The sequence below is a fragment of the Salmo salar genome, chromosome ssa01, assembly GCF_905237065.1.
Source record: "Salmo salar chromosome ssa01, Ssal_v3.1, whole genome shotgun sequence".
NCBI lineage: Eukaryota > Metazoa > Chordata > Actinopteri > Salmoniformes > Salmonidae > Salmo > Salmo salar.
Genome location: NC_059442.1, coordinates 146,877,479 through 146,894,555, shown reverse-complemented (window position 1 = coordinate 146,894,555; position 17,077 = coordinate 146,877,479). Strand labels below are relative to the sequence as shown.

The 17,077-nt window shown below is 42.9% G+C and overlaps 1 protein-coding gene across 2 annotated transcripts; it reads right to left on the bottom strand.

Moving 5' to 3' along the window:
• Nucleotides 1-657: 657 nt before the first annotated feature.
• On the bottom strand, nucleotides 658-5,653 carry LOC106567536 (uncharacterized protein C2orf81 homolog). 2 transcript variants are annotated; one of them, XM_014136903.2, is made up of 5 exons: nucleotides 5,600-5,653; nucleotides 4,626-4,748; nucleotides 3,967-4,234; nucleotides 2,661-2,870; nucleotides 658-2,543 (listed from the first exon to the last, which is right to left on the bottom strand). In XM_014136903.2, the coding sequence occupies exons 3-5, from the start codon at nucleotides 4,213-4,215 to the stop codon at nucleotides 1,536-1,538; spliced, it is 1,467 nt and encodes a 488-aa protein (XP_013992378.1). In that variant the 5' UTR covers nucleotides 4,216-4,234; nucleotides 4,626-4,748; nucleotides 5,600-5,653; the 3' UTR covers nucleotides 658-1,535. The 2 variants fall into 2 exon arrangements, with proteins under 2 accessions (XP_013992378.1, XP_013992389.1); XM_014136914.2 differs by lacking the exons at nucleotides 4,626-4,748; nucleotides 5,600-5,653 and having other exon boundaries at nucleotides 3,967-4,589.
• Between the last annotated feature and the right edge of the window lie 11,424 nt (nucleotides 5,654-17,077).

The following is a 17,077-nucleotide window of genomic DNA, read 5'->3' as shown; positions in this document are numbered from 1 at the left end:
TTGATGATACATTGGATATAAACCAGGCATATTAAATCCTCTTACTGGATGGGGATTGTGTCATTTAAAAGAAACGATCTACTGCTCGTATAAAATATAGAAAAATTACCGATACACAAAACCCTGACCAATGCATCGCCCACAACCTTGCCTAATTGGGATAATATTATAATGATCAGTTTATCTTAGCCAAACTAGTCATAATCTAGTATGTTACTCTACTATGCATGCATAAGGCTCATCCACAAACAGGCTATTTTCCAATGGGTTATACAGTATTTGCATGAAAAGCTCCACATCTATGAATCTATGAGCTATTTTCTCAATATGTGCCAGCTGGCAAGAGTGCTTTTAGAGAAGTGTTCAGGGCTGTATGACACAGCCCTCTATAAAACTCTGTGGAGTCCACAATGAAACTGATTACAAGACTTATAAGATCTTTGTGACAACTGATGATGTAAAAAGGGCTTCATAAAAAATACATTTGATTAGATTTTGATTTGATGGCACATGTCAATCAACAGTGGGGCCCCTTAGCTTGGGCCCTCTGATGCCTATGTCCAACTCTTATTATGCTTGAAATGTTAGCCAGAATGTACAGAACCATATACATAATACATCAATATCATACATAAATGATCCAAAATATAAGTACTATATAGTAAAAGTAAGATCTTTATGTTGAGGGGCCACATATGGTAAACAATTCATGCATACAGTGCAAAATTAGCTGGGGGATATTTTAGTATTGCTTTCAATAAAAACAGAAAAACATTGCCCTTATCGCTATGCAGGAACTCAACACAGAATAATTGCCCATAGATGTTTTTTTAAATACTCTTCTCAATGGTTGATAAGACTCAGTTTTCGGTGGTGAGAATGAATGTCATTACAAAAGATAATATATGTCTAAAATAAAGTAAATGTATGAAGCGTTGAGCTAGACCTGAACAATGGTGTTTAATGTATTTTCCTTGGTCGTCTGTTGTCGTTGCATATTCTTGGTGCACCCTAGCAAACAACTCTTGAATTTGCTCAGAACCATTATGATGACAAATGTTATAATATGATCCTCACTGCCATCATGGGGTCAAGTATTGAACTGCATTAACATCAAACCTCAGGACATCTATGAACAAGTCAAAGCTGAAAACAAACAGGTGATCAGTAACAATCATGTAACAATATCACCGTGTTGTTATGTAACTATGTAACAATGTAACAATACATGGGAGGTAGAGGTTCAAGTACATGGGAGCACTCACTATCTCACAGAAGAAAAGCATCAAAATAAATACACAAACTCAAATGCAGTCCCTGATTTAAATAGGGTTAGATGCTAGGTGGACTTCCTTAAACAACCACAACATTTGGAAGAGGGCTTATACATGCTGGAATAGCTTAAATTAAACTTAGAATAGAAAATGCAATTCACATCTTCTCTTTATTAAATAAAAGCAATTCAGCACCAATTCATCAAATAACAGTCCATTAGGCTGCAGTGTGATTGAGACTGCAGTGGTTCCTATCGCTCCTCATGCCCAGTGTTTCCCAGTGGGGGCACTGACTCGAGGGCTCTGCCCCCCCACCACCTGATCCAAGGACCACAACATTGCCGGGAGGCTGCTTCTGATGGGCCTCAGCTCAGGCAGACGGGAAACCCAGAACGGCTTGTTTTCCCCAGTCCCACATACTGGGTCCCCAATGGCCACTCCTGGCACCAGCTCAATGGTATCCAGATCGAGGCCAGTGGAGAGCGGAGTGTAGCCCACAGTCGAGCCCCTTGGCTGGGTACCGTCTCGGAGCACGTGCCTCTGTAGCTGGACACCATGGTGGAGACTCTTCTTCTGGGTCTTGCTGGGTAAAGCCTGGTGGGTGTGGGCAGTCAGGGGGGTGATGGTGGCTCGGTGTGCCATGCTGTGATGGTCCTGATTGGGCCGGAGGGGGGCCCTGTTTTTGGGCCCTGTTCTCTCCTTTGAGCGGTGTGAGGGCCAAGGCTCCAGGACCTCCACCTCGGGCCAGACATGGTGTTGTGGTAGTCTAGCGGGGTCCAGTCTCCTAGGGACTGGGACCTCTCGTGGTCTATGCCCCTGAAGTTGGGGTACAGAGAGGCTCTGGTACTGCTGGGTTGGTCCACTAGGGGTGAATAAGGCTTTGTAGGTCTTCAGAGGTGGTGGTAGGGCCTTGTGTACACCTGGTTGGGTCTGAGACTGTCTCCTCCTCTGTGCTTTATAGGTGGCTACAGTGAGGTAAGGTGAGGGTTGGACTTCCTCTGGTCCTATCTTCTCTGCATTGTCTAGCTTCTCAGGTTCAGTTGAATCCACTATTCTTTTTTTTGCTAGGACTGTTCTCTCTCTGTCTGGAGGCTCTGGCTTTGTAGGTGACTGGAGCTTGCTGTCCTGTCTACTGGGAGACTGGGGTTTGCTGTCCTGTCTACTGGGAGACTGGGGTTTGCTGTCCTGTCTACTTGGAGACTGGTGTTTGCTCTGTGTATCTGAGTCCCATGGATCGACAGACTCTGCCAGGTGCAAATCCAGCAACTTCTGCAGAGACACAAAACCACATCAGGTATCAGTGTGTATCATCAGGTATCATGCATGTGACGGTGCAAGCATGCTTGTGACATACATATGTGTGTTTATGCATGTGTGTATTGTTACCTGCAAAAGAGGTGTGTGTGAGCTCACACTGGTGTACCGGACAGGAACACAGCCCTCGGCCCATGAGTCGCTCTTACAGGGTTCAGGCTCTGTGTCCTCCCCCCACAAGGTGGCACTCTCTGGCCCCTCACCCTCATCCCTCGCCAGGAACAGCCAGTCAGACATCTGCACCAGGCTTTCATAGGCCCAGGTCACTGTGAACGGCACCAGCTGGACAGACATACAGAGACAGAGACAGAAGGAGAGAGAGAGAGAGAGAATCATTTGTTTGAGATGTCAGGCACATGTGTGGGTGTTTCGACTGGTTAGGGGTTAGGGGTATAGAAAGGTCCTTCCAAATGACACCCTATTCCCTAAAAAATGTTAAAGTAAAAATACTTTTAAATCACCAGGAATTTAGCAAAAAATGTGTTCAGCAAATCTGTTCCCGAGTATTCCCACAAATAAAACATACAGGTTACTGCCAAGAAAATAGAAACACTTGAAGAAATAAGGGATACAAAGTATATTGAAAGTGGGTGCTTCCACACAGGTGTGGTTTCTGAGTTAATTAAGCAGTTAACATCCCATCATGCTTAGGGTCATTTATAAAAATTGGTTTGATGATCATAAAAACTATATAAACCATATGCCATGGCTGTCTCCATCATCAGATCGCAACCCAATTGAACACTTGGGTTGACACACATTCTGGGGCAGTGCATGAGACAGCGTTTTTTTCCACCACCATCAACAACACCAAATTATTGAAGAATGGTGTCACACCCCTCCGATAGAGTTCCAGCCACTTGAAGAATCTATGCCAAGGTATAATTTTTATTTAACTAGGCAAGTCAGTTAAGAACAAATCATTATTTACAATGACAGCCTAGGAACAGTGGGTTAACTGCCTTGTTCGGGAGCAGAACGACAGATTTTTACCTTGGCAACTCGGGATTTTATCAACCAACCTTTTGGTTACTATCCCAACCACTAGGGTACCTGCCACCCTTTGAAGCTATTGAAGCTGTTCTGGCTCATGGTTGCCAAACACCCTATTAAGACACTTTATGTTGGTTTTTCCTTTATTTGGCAGTTACCTTTATATGATCGTGTCTCAATGTAATCAAGGTATGAAATTATTGATATTTTCAAATACTGTACAATCTCTTTTTGGGCTTAGTTCTCTTCAATTTGCAGTGTACAAATTGTTACAATTATGTTCTGGCCCCCCTCGACCATTTGCTCCTACAAAAATCATCCCGGCTGAATCTAGTTGCCTACACCTGCCCCAAATAGAGCGCCACTGTCTGTGACAGCTACACACCTGTTTTTGCAGGTACAGCTGATAGCACCTGTCCATCACTGCAGCCTCCAGCTCTCCCATGATCTCCGCCACCACCTCCTCCCCGTTGTCCTGTGTTGTCATGGTGACCCAGGCGGCTTCCGTGAGGCGACCTGGGACAATGTCCACTGTCTCCACATTCTGGACCGAGGCAGGGCGAGGAAGAGCAGGTGCCAGAACCAAGCTGGCAGCACGACTCTTGTCACGAGATTTGGCCGCTGAGCGTGACATGATTCCGAGGAGATGTTTTCTGCAGATGAATATTGATATTTATCAATTTGATACATACCGGTAGGTTATTGACTGAGGGTTCTGAATTCTTTATCATTAATTTGATAGTGGCACAATGACATAGATTTGTAATAATCCATCCTGGGAGGAAACGGTTTGAGATTCTTTGAAAAGCACTATATACGTTGAATGAATTAGAATTACAATAACAATAATAATTATTATTATTATTGATTTCATCGAGATTGTTTATGTTGTGAGTGGTATCCTCCTATGAGCATTGAAGCATTCACAATATGGCTGTATGCCGACACAACTGTGTCAATGGTGAATGTCTTCTTGAGAAATAGCCAAAACAATGAAACATGCATGATGTGCCAGTGTCACAAAATAATTTGAACAACGCTCACCTCAAGAAAGTTCCATAAAATGCTTAGTTCTAGAACCCCATACTCAATGATTTTCTGTCTTGCCTCGTCAACATTGTTTTCTTCATGTCCCTGGCGCGTGCGGTTGCTGAGCAACAGGCGTCTCTGCAATCGACGTAGCAAATAATAAGCACAGGCTCCAAAATTATTTTTCTCAGAGCAATAATAATGATAATGTTTTCTACTTTTATAACGCTATTCATTACATAAATAATTTGAATGCGGTTTAAACATAACCAAAAAAAACAAGCAATTTTTAAAACAACATTAATCAGATGGAAGGTCATGAGAGGGTCAGGAAAGTTCATGGCTTGAGTGGTCATCGGAGGAAGGAGGTCAAAGGGGGAGAGCAAGCAAAGATGGCCTCTGAAACAAGCCAGGGGCAGGCAAGGAGCAAGGTGTCATCAAGGTCTCTAGCTGTCCTTGCCATCTGTGTGGCTTCTCCATAGTAGGACTCAGATGGAGTTAGAGCTCAGCAGCTTTTGAGGGATGATAAAGCCCAAATATTAGCCTAGGCAACAGTACCACCGTGTGGCTTTCGCCTACCATTGAACGTCTGACTGACATCATGTGATTCTTACATCTGCGTGACGCCTGTGCGTTAATAGAATGATGCTGTCTCCTACCACTGACCGTGTAACTAAAATGTTGTCAAACCAACGCCTTACTAAAGTCTGTGTGACGCCTGCATGTTAAAATTCATAAGGTGAATAGTTTATATTAATTACATCTCAACCATAAATGCTTGAACATTTTTGTTTTTCCCGTGCAAGCCAACATTCCGATGTAGCCACATCGCGCTATAGTGTCGCCTACACTTTGTGTATTTCCAGTTATAATGGCCTAGAAAAGATTATGTGCAATCTATAGGTAATCTGGTTTTCCCCCAACACCTCATGGGATTGTACATTATTTTATCTCGCTGTATACAGATCTAAACATTGTTAGCTACTTACAGACTGTTGTTGCCAGTTCCCAGTACATCAGACAACCAATAGGAGCAGTCTAACAGACAAATTCATAGGATTTCCCAGTGTCCGTGCTATCTGGGATCCTTGGGTGTCCGTACTTCAATGTAATGTAAAATTATTATGGGTTAAATTTAGTTTGAGGTATGGTTATGGTTAGAGTTTAGGGTTAAGGGTAGGGATGTCTCAAGTAATTCGGAAAGCAGCGACCGTCCATAGAGTGAGAAACGGGCAAGGTATTTGAGAGCTCCGCGGCAACACAGACATTCATTTAATTGTATTTTTAACAGAAAAGACTATGGCAAAGAAATTGTACAACGAGCGGCAGTTGAGGAGTAAGTATATTTAATTTGTGATCTTGTTAGGAAATATTTAGGCCTACTGTGTTGATAAGGCAAGTTGGGTTTGATAACGTATTGTCGAAGTCACATAGGCAAAATCATTTACTGTGTGGAGTAGGCTAGTTTACTATAATAACGTCATTTGATGTGCTAATATATATTTATTGGATTAATTCAATTGTAAAAGAAAATATACACACGTGGTGCGATAGGAATATTATACAGTTCCTTCTGAAAGTATTAAGACCCATTGACTTTTTACACATTTTGTTACAGCCTTATTCTAAAATGGAGTAAATACAAAGAAAGTCTCAGCAATCTACACAAAATACCCGATAATGACATAGCGAAACAGGTTTTTAGAAATGTTAGCAAATGTATTAAAAATAAAAAACAGATACCTTATTTATTACATAAGGATTCAGACCCTTTGCTATGAGACTCGAAATTGAGATCAGGTACAGTTGAAGTCGGAAGTTTACATACACCTTAGCCAAATACATTTAAACTCCGTTTTTCACAATTCCTGACATTTAATCCTAGTAAAAATGTCCAGTGTTAGGTCAGTTATGATCACCACTTTATTTTAAGACTGTGAAATGTCAGAATAATAGCAGGGAGAATGATTTATTTCAGCTTTTATTTCTTTCATCTCATTTCCAGTGGGTCAGAAGCTTACATACACTCAATTAGTATTTGGTAGCTTTGCCTATAAAGTATCTATATCCACACAAGTATAAACACCATGGGACCACGCAGCCTGTCATACCGCTCAGGAAGGAGGGTTCATCTCTGTCTCCTAAAAATGAACGTACTTTGGTGTGAAATGTACAAATCAATCCCAGAACAACAGCAAACGACCCTGTGAAGATGCTGGAGGAAAAAGGTACAAAAGTATCTATATCCACAGTAAAACGAGTCCTATATCGACATAACCTGAAAGGCCGCTCAACAAGGAAGAAGCCACTGCTCCAAAAACCGCCATAAGAAAGCCAGACTACGGTTTGAAACTGCACATGGGTACAAAGATCGTACTTTTTGGAGAAATATCCTCTGGTCTGATGAAACAAAAATAGAACTGTTTGGCCATAATGACCATTGTTATGTTTGGAGGAAAAAGGGGGAGGCTTGCAAGTCGAAGAACACCATCCCAACCGTGAAGCACGGGGCTGGCAGCATCATGTTGTGGGGGTGCTTTGCTGCAGGAAGGACTGGTGCACTTAACAAAATAGATGGCATCATGAGGAAAGAAAATTATGTGGATATATTGAAGCAACTTCTCAAGGCATCAGTCAGGAAGTTAAAGCTTGGTCGCAAATGGGTCTTCCAAATGGACAATGACCCCAAGCGTACTCCCAAAGTTGTGGCAAAATGGCTTAAGGACAACAAAGTCAAGGTATTGGAGTGGCCATCACAAAGCCCTGACCTCAATCCTATAGAAAATTTGTGGGCATAACTGAAAAAGCATGTGCGAGCAAGGAGGCCTACAAACCTGACTCAGTTACACCAGCTTTGTCAGGAGGAATGGCGAAAATTCACCCAACTTATTGACCCAAGTTAAACAATTTATAGGCAATGCTACCAAATACTAATTGAATGTATGTAAACTTCTGACACACTGGGAATGTGATGAAAGAAATAAAAGCTGAAATAAATCATTCTCTCTGCCATTATTCTGCCATGTCACATTCTTAAAATAAAGTGGTGATCCTAACTGACCTAAGACAGGGAATTGTTACTAGGATTAAATGTCAGGAATTCTGAAAAACTGAGTTTAAATGTATTTGGCTAAGGTGTATGTATTTCACTTTATCACATACAGTCAGGCATTTGTAGATGGGTTATTAGCAATTGTGGGCAGGTGCGGATGAACAAACAGCTGACCTGCTCATCACTAGCATGTTTGTGTGTTTGCATGTGTGTCTACACGTCTGCCTGTCTTATGTATTACATCCCCACATGGAAAACAATACAGTTTACTGTAGAATACTACAGCACTTATTATAGAATTTTGTAGTAAACTGTAGTATACTGTAGAATGCTGTACTACACACTGTAGTATTCCTTGATCATGTGTAGTACCTAGTATAGAGTTTGGTAGTACACTGTGGAATATTATAGTAAATGCTACAGTATTATCCACAAAAAAACACTCTAGTAAATACTACAGAAATGTCAGCAAAAACATTATAGTCCTCAAAATTATAATACAAACTACAATATTTAATTTGCAAATACCCTGCCCATTCCTCTGAGAAACCTACATGCGAAATCTACATGCCAGAAACCTGCATGCCAAGTATATACCATAAATTGTGTTCCCTACAGGTTATAGAAAAGAGCAGGTTATGGAAAATGTGCTCTTTTAGTATTTATCAAGTAGGTGTCCTCAAGGAGAAAGCCCACCACTTCTATGTCAAATATTATAAAACAAAAACACTTTAGTAAATACTATATTAATGGCTGCAAAAACACTACAGTAAATACTGCAGTATACTAGTCTGCAAAAACACTACAGTATACCTCTCTTTTTTTACTGCAGTATTTATACTATAGTAAACTGTAAATACTACAGTAAAGTCAGGAAAAATACTACAGTGAATACTATAGTATTTCTAACATAGTATACACTACAGTATTTTTTTCATGTGGGTTTCCACCATGTGCAGGAGCAGAAGTGGAGCACATTGATTCTGTACAGAGAATAGCTGTGAGTACTGCTTCCCTATTTTGTAACTTCAGCTACGCAACCCAAATTCAGGCTTTTTTCCTACCCATCATTACACCCTTATTATTAGATGAAAGGATGTTTATTATCTCTAGAAATCTTTTGGATTCACTATCAAATTAATGTGGCCAGTTGGCAGATGACTGTTTAACTCAGGGGCGCATCATTTACTGGGGACACATTCTGAAATGTCATTTTTGTCCCCCCCCCCCCAGTTAATAATTGGAATGTGATACAAAGCAAGGCAAGGTGTGCTTTAGGACCATGTGGACGCCTCCGAGCGGTCGGGTAGGCTGTTTGGAGTGTTTATCCTACTGGATAAAAAAAATGTAATAATAATAATTATGTCCCCCCCACTTCTACAACCAAAGTTGCGCCCCTGGTTTAACTAATGGATGGAATGACAGACTGTATCTAGCTATAACCATGGAAATGCACTGATATATAGCACGTGTGGTATAATTAAGCAATAAGGCACGAGGGGGTGTGGTATATGTCTATTATACCATGGCTAAGGTATACTCTTAAGCGCGACGCAACGCGGAGTGCCTGGATACAGCCCTTAGCCGTGGTATATTGGCCATATACCACAAACCCCCGAGGTCCCTTATTGCTATTATAAACTTGTTACCAATGTAATTAGAGCAGTTCTGTCATACCCATGGTATTCAGTCTGATATAACACGGCTGTCAGCCAATCAGCATTCAGGGCTTGAACCATTCAGTTTATAATACTCTATTTCCCCTCCAGAAGGCAGCAGCGCTCATGTCTCGACTGCAAACCCTAAAGAGTTTTTTAAGCACTTGACTACTTTGGTTCTGCCTCACCCACCCCAGGATCCCCACTCACAGGTGTGTATGTGTTTAACTATACTTGTGGGGACCAGAAGTCCCCACAGGAATAGTAGACAAACAAAATTTGACCAACTGGGGACATTTTGTTTGTCCCCACAAGGTCAAATGCTATTTCTGGGGGGGTTTAAGGTTAGAATTAGGGTTAGGGACTGGGGTTAGGAGCTAAGGTTAGGTTTAGGGTTAAGGTTAGGTTTGGGGGTTAATGTTAGGGTTAAGGTTTAGTGTTAGGGAAAATAGGATTTTGAAAAGGACTGAATTGTGTGTCCCCACAAGGTTAGTTATACAATATTGTGGGGGTGTGTGAGAAAGAGAGAGAGAGAGAGAGAGAGAGAGGGAGGGATTTTATTGATATCAACATGCTATATGCTATCATGGAATATGCAAACTAGGCTGTATTGTTTTTTTCCAGACATATTCCTTCCATCTTCTTTGTTTGTATCCCTGATTTAGGTGTTATTTTCATGCAAATGTCTTCTACCTGACTTGTACATTTCTGTATTCTCCATTCTTTACATAGCAAGTCCTACATTCAGACGATACCAATGGAGTCTAACAGACAACACTTTCATATTTGGGAAGTCAGAACCCTCCATTCCCATGTTCCCCCACAGACCAACAATGGTCTCTACCTTCACCCAGACACCCACTCACCGCTGTAGTCCAATAATGGTCTCTCCCATCTCTCCTTCCAAATCCTCTGATTCTATACATCCCTGTTAGCAATTTATGTTACACTTCAATAACACTAACCCCAATGCAAATCAGGGGGTGGAAAATAGGACAGGGAGGTAGATGGTCATACACCACTGTCCTCAGTGATGCTCTCTCAGTGATTCTCTCCCCACAGAACAAAGGAACAACATGTAGTTTTATAACCCAGCCATAGCCTGTGGTTGACCAATTAGAATGCTCTGCAATAAAACTAGCCAATGGCCAAATAACAAGTATCCTATTTCAGAAGACATATTCATCCCATGTCTCTGAACCATTGATCAATAATTCCCTATTTTAGAAAAAACACAATTTCCCTTAATCGTTAGTTCTAGTCCTCTTGACCGCTCGTACTCTGTCTCTGCGTTGTGCATTTATTTTCGACATATTCTTACATCCCCAACAACCATCTTGTGTCGAGTCTAATACTCCCTTCTCCATGTCCCCTCAGGCCCCTTCCCCTCCCATAACCCCCTTCTTCACCCCTCCATGGACCACCTCGGTCCCATGTGGCTAGGTTGGTAGAGCATGGTGTTTGCAATGCCAGGGTTTTGGGTTCGATTCCCACGGGGGACCAGTACGGGGGAAAAATTTATGAAATGTATGCATTCGCTACTGTAAGTCGCTCTGGATAAGAGCGTCTGCTAACTTACTAAAATGTAAATGTAAATGTCACACCCCGGACTCTCTCTCTCTCCCAGGCCAGTCTGCCCCCCTCCAGGCCACTGCCTGCTCTGTCTGAGTCCCCATGCAGGCTGAGAGACCTGGAGACAGAGCTTGCAGAGGAGGAGGAGAGGGGAGGAATTAAAGTGGTAGTTGAGGAAATAGAAGAAGAGGAGGAGACCGAGGCTACCACCCCTGCTTGGGAAGACAGAGAGGAAGAGGTACTAGAGGAGAGGAGAGGAGAGGAGAGGAGAGGAGAGGAGAGGGGAGGAGAGGGGAGGGGAGGGGAGGGATGTGTGTAGTGGAAGAGGAGAGAGATGAGGATGAGGGGATGGAAGGAGTAGAAGAGGACAACGAGGATGTGATTGAAGAGGAAGAGAAGGATAGTAAGACTACTGAGGGAGAGGAGGAGGAGAGTGTTAGCGAAGCAGAGGATATATCCCATTGCTACACCTTTTTCCTCCAAGATGGCATAGCAGTGGAATGTTTTGATTGTCTTATCGCGTCCCTTGTATATATCGTTTCTTTCTTTGTATGTATTTGGTATATATTTTTTATAAAAATGTTCCATCTACGGACTGAACACACTCTCCTGCAACCCACCTCACCCAATGCGGCTTGGATCTGCTATTGTTTTTTTACTTTAGAACCGTAACCCCCTTCGAAGCTAGCCAGCTAACTAGCTACTAGCTAGTAGTCAGTTAGCCACTGCTAGTTAGCCACCACCGTTAACAGGGACATCTGCCAACTTAAGCCCGGTCAACTCCTGCCAGCCTGCACAGCGCGATATCAACCCAGAACATATCGGACTGCTTTTCTCCACCATATCTCCGGATTCCTTCTGCAAGCTCTGAACCTTTACTCAGGATCATCGCAGTTAGCTAGCTGCTATACGAGTGGCTACCACTAGCTTACGTCTCTGTCCTGAAGCAAGCACCAGTTAGTCTGGAGCTAGCCTCGAATCTACACCCATCTTCTGGCTTTCCGAAGAGATCTTTCAAGCAATTCCTGGGCTTCAATTACCTCTTTTACCAATTGGCCTGGACCGACACAGAGCCCCGCCGATCCATCACGACTGGTCTACTGACACAACCGTCCGAGGGGGTTTCTGTCCCGAAGCAAGCACCAGTTCAGAGGGCCTGTTGTCTGGACCTCTGGCAGTCTCTATGGGGGTGCCACAGGGCTCAATTCTCTGGCCGACTCTTTTTGTCTGTATATATCAATGATGTCGCTCTTGCTACTGGTTCTCTGATCCACCTCTACGCAGACGACACCATTCTGTATACATCTGGCCCTTTTTTTGACACTGTGCTAACAAACCTCCAAACGAGCTTCAACGCCATACAACACTCCTTCCGTGGCATCCAACTGCTTTTAAATGCTAGTAAAACTAAGTGCATGCTCTTCAACCGATTGCTGCCCACACCCTCCCACCCGACTAGCATTACTACTCTGGACGGTTTTGACCTAGAATATGTGGACAACTACAAATACCTAGGTGTCTGGTTAGACTGTAAACTCTCCTTCCAGACTCACTTTAAGCATCTCCAATCCAAATTAAATCCAGAATCGGCTTCCTATTTCGCAACAAAGCCTCATTCACTCATGGCGCCAAACATACCCTCGTAAAACTGACTATCCTACAGATCCTTGACTTCGGCGATGTCGTTTACAAAATAGCCTTCAACACTCTACCTAGCAAACTGGATGTAGTTTATCACAGTGCCAGCCGTTTTATCACCAAAGCCCCATATACTACCCACCACTGCGACCTCTATGCTCTCGTTGGCTGGCCCTCACTACATATCCGTTGCCAAACCCACTGGCTCCAGGTCATCTATAAGTCTTTGCTAGGTAAAGCCCTGGCTTATTTCAGCTCACTGGTCACCATAGCAACACCCACCCTTAGCACGCACTCCAGCCGGTATATTGCACTGGTCATCCCCAAAGCCAACACTTCCTTTGTCTGCCTTTCTTTCCAGTCCTCTGCTGCCAATGACTGGAACAAATTGCAAAAATCTCTGAAGCTGGAGTCTTATATCTCCCTCTCTAACTTTAAGCATCAGCTATCAGAGCAGCTTACCGATCACTGTACCTGTACACAGCCAATCTGTAAATAGCACACCCGACTACCTCATCCCCATATTATTACTTACCCTCTTGCTCTTTTGCACCCCAGTATCTCTACTTGCACATCATCATCTGCACATATATCACTCCAGTATTAATGCAAAATTGTAATTATTTTCACCTCTATGGCCAATTTATTGCCTTCCTCCCTACTCTTCTACATTTGCACACACTGTACATAGATCTTTCTATTTTACTTTTGTGTTATTGACTGTACGTTGTTTATGTGTAACCCTTGGTTGTTGTTTTTGTCACACTGCTATGCTTTATCTTGGCCAGGTCGCAGTTGTAAATGAGAACTTGTTCTCAACTGGCCTACCTGGTTCAATTAAGGTGAAATAAAAAAATATATATATATAGATGGAGAGGAATAAGCAGTCAAAAACCTCAGCAATCAAGTTAGACACATCCCTGGAGGGTCCCCACTATAGCCCTGAACCTCCATTCACCCACACAGCTTTAGAGGAGAAAGACTACTCCACCCAGATCCCCTCAGACCTTCACCCAGCCTCCTCTCCTTCTGATCCAACTTTAGAGGAGAGTCTGTCTGCTCTGGGCTCTCAATGTCTACTATAGAGACCCCATCTATTAGTCCAATGAGTCAATGCATAGAGAGTCAGTCTATCCAGCACTGCCCTGTCCCCACCCCCCATGTAGCCTTGGAGATGAACCAATCTGAGCTTGACATTAACCTGGAAACGGTGTCACTTGATGAGGAAGTGCAGGTGGAGGAGGAGGAGGAAGATAGTCACAGATGAGGAATGGCTTAAACCTGAATTTCATCCATCCAATGGGGTGAGGGAGAATGGAGTTTGTGTGAAATTGAATGGCTCAGGTACAGAAACCATCACAAAACACATTTAAACCATGAAACACATTTTAAACTAAAAGCATGGTTTAGTTGTCAATGTTGAGACTAAAATGATCAAAATTGCATTAAGATGGAAACTCCTTGCCCCGCTGAAGAAGATCAAGACTCAAAATGGCCATCTATCCTTGACTGAATTCATTGTAAATGTATAGTCTGTTGTTGCTTTCCTTTTGAGGCAATCCAGGTGTGCATTGGTCAGTCTGTTTCTCTGTTTTTGTTTCACATTGTTGATTGTTGAAAATATTGCTTAATTTTGTTGTTTCTGAGGTTGCTTTGAGGCGGATATTTTTTGTCAAAGTGGGCATGGTGTGACTGGAAATGTTGCTCTAAATTCGCTTGTTTAAAACAATTGACTGACTTCTGGCAAATAAGACAATGTGAGCTAGTCCCATCATGCAGTACAAAAAATAATTGTCTGTCCATTTCTCTTGGAACTTTCTGTGTTCTTCTTGAATCGACCATATCCTTCTCTTAGCCACCGAAGCCACGTTAGCCCCCGGAGCCACGTTAGCCACATTAGCTACGTTAGCTAGCTGCATTTCCCGCCGTCATCTTCCTGATTTTTCTGGTTCTCCGGTTGTTGTTCGTTCATAGCTATCACGTTGTTCTCCAGTTCTTCCCCCTCACTTTCATTGTCAATAGATTTATGTTTATTTTTTACAATAAATCGATCCATGTCGACCAGACTGCAAAATTAGCTAGTAGCAAACTGATATGTGTCGGTCGCTGTAGCTGAGCAGTTGCGTTCTATTTTGGCCTTTCTCTTCAACAGCTGCACTATACTGCCATCTATCTGCCGTTCAGGGAACAATAGATATATTCAATGAAGTGATTCAGGCCTGCATTAAACACATTGAATTGAAATTGTATCATTGATATGTATTATGAATGGAAAATAGGAAAATCACCTCAAGCCGCAAATTTAGGGCGGCCTGAGTACCACTGGCATAGAGGAAGACTTCCTCACCATAACTCAGGTAGAGAGGAAATTAGTGAACAAAGTGGAGGTAGCACAGAAACACACACAAACACACAGCACAGGAGGTTGCTGGACAGGATCGTGGTAATCACCGACATCATTCAAAATACAATGATATCTTATTATACTATATTTTTTATTTTGACATTCTGTCACGCCCTGATCTGTTTCACATGTCTTTGTGCTTGTCTCCACCCCCCTCCAGGTGTCGCCCATCTTCCCTATTATCCCCTGTGTATTTATACCTGTGTTCTCTGTCTGTTTGTTGCCAGTTCGTCTTGTTCATTCAAGCTTACCAGCGTTTTTCCTGTCAGCTCCTTCATTTCCCAGTCTCTCTTTGCTAGTCCTCCCGGTTTTGACCTTTGCCTGTCCTGACACTGTACCCGCCCACCTGACCTCTCTGCCTGACCCTGAGCCTGCCTGCCATCCTGTACCTTTGCTCCACCTCTGGATTACTGAACCCTGCCTGTCCCTGACCCCGAGTCCGCCTGCCATCCTGTACCTTTTTCTTACCCTGGATTTTCGACCCCTGCCTGCCTTGACCTGTCTTTGTCTGCCCCTGTTTGCTACAATAAACAGTGTTACTTCGACAGTCTGCATCTGGGTCTTACCTTGATTACTGATACATTCTATCCATCTTGCAGGTTTTCAGTAGTTTAGCAGCAATAGTAAATAACACTCTTTATCCCACAGGGATTACTAAACACAGACAGAGAAATTCACATTCAAACTCACAATGACTACTAAACAGGTTGGGATATCTCCTTTAAAACCTTTTAACTATTTGTATTTGTTTGGCGTTGATCTAGATGTAGATCTATTCATTTGTCATATGAAATTACACCGAAGTATTGTGAATTTCTTCATAGAGTATAGATAATAACAGGGTTAGAATTAGCATGCCATGGCAATAAAACAAGTTTATTGGTAAAGGTCAAGAGAGGGACCACGCCTCACATTGTTATGGCTGATATGAGGTGCTTAAGTATGCTCGTAGACACAGTCCACCCATATACTGTGAAGTCCAAGCTGATTGTCCACCCATATACTGTACAGTCCAGTGGAGACTGGTGGGAGGAGCTATAGGAGGATGCGCTCATTGTAATAGCTGGAATGGAATAAATGAAACGGTATCAAACATATGGAAACCACATGTTTGACTCCATTCCAAAAATTACATTCCAGCCATTACAATGAGCCCGTCCTCCTATTGCTTCTCCCACCAGCCTCCACTGGTAGAGTCCACCAGCGGAGGCTGCTGAGGGGAGGACGGCTCATAATAATGGCTGGAACGGAGTGAATGGAATGGCTTTGATGTGTTTGATGTTTTTGTTACCATTCCACTGATTCCACTCCATCCATTACCACAAGCCCGTTCAGGTGCCACTGACCTCCTGTGCAGTCCACCTATATACTGGAAGTGATGGGATGCAGGTAGAGGGACTATGATTTGTTGTGATGAGCATTAGTACCTGACGTGTCTGTACAGGTTCTGTACCAATCGCTGTCTGATCCCTGATTCGTTCATGTCCTCTATGACTCCATCCCAACCTCTACTCTGAGCCTGGTGTATTGAATGTCTCATTCTCCAAATGAGTACTGGCAGAAACATTATAACACACTCGTATGATCAATGCGAAAAGGAATCCAATAGACCTAACTATACAAAAGCCAAGAAGTCCTGAGTATTTGTAATAATGTAATGATTGCTGGGGTAGTTAGCTAATGGCTATTGACTTAGCCATGCAAATGTAGTTTGAGGGTTATTTCAATGGTGGATACAGTTGAGATTTTAGCATGTAAATCTTGGTGGGGATGCATGCCAGCAAAGCCACTACACAACACAACACTAAACAATACATTAATTGCACTATATTGGTGACAAACTGTGCCCACAACCTGTTAGGGCCTACACAAAGCTGTCCCAACATCTGAGTCCCAAAAGCAGTCCCAACACCTTACCACTGCTACACCTGACTATCAGCCGAGCCTTGTCTGGCAGGGAAACAGTTTATTCAGCCTCATTTACTGCCTTGTAAAAAAACATTGCTGATATGGCTGACTTGCTTAAACAAATGTGGCTTCTACTGACAATATTTGGCATGGGTCCTCAGATCCTCAAAGGGTTCTACAGCTGCACCATCGAGTGCATCCTGACTGGTTGCATCACTGCCTGGTATGGCAACTG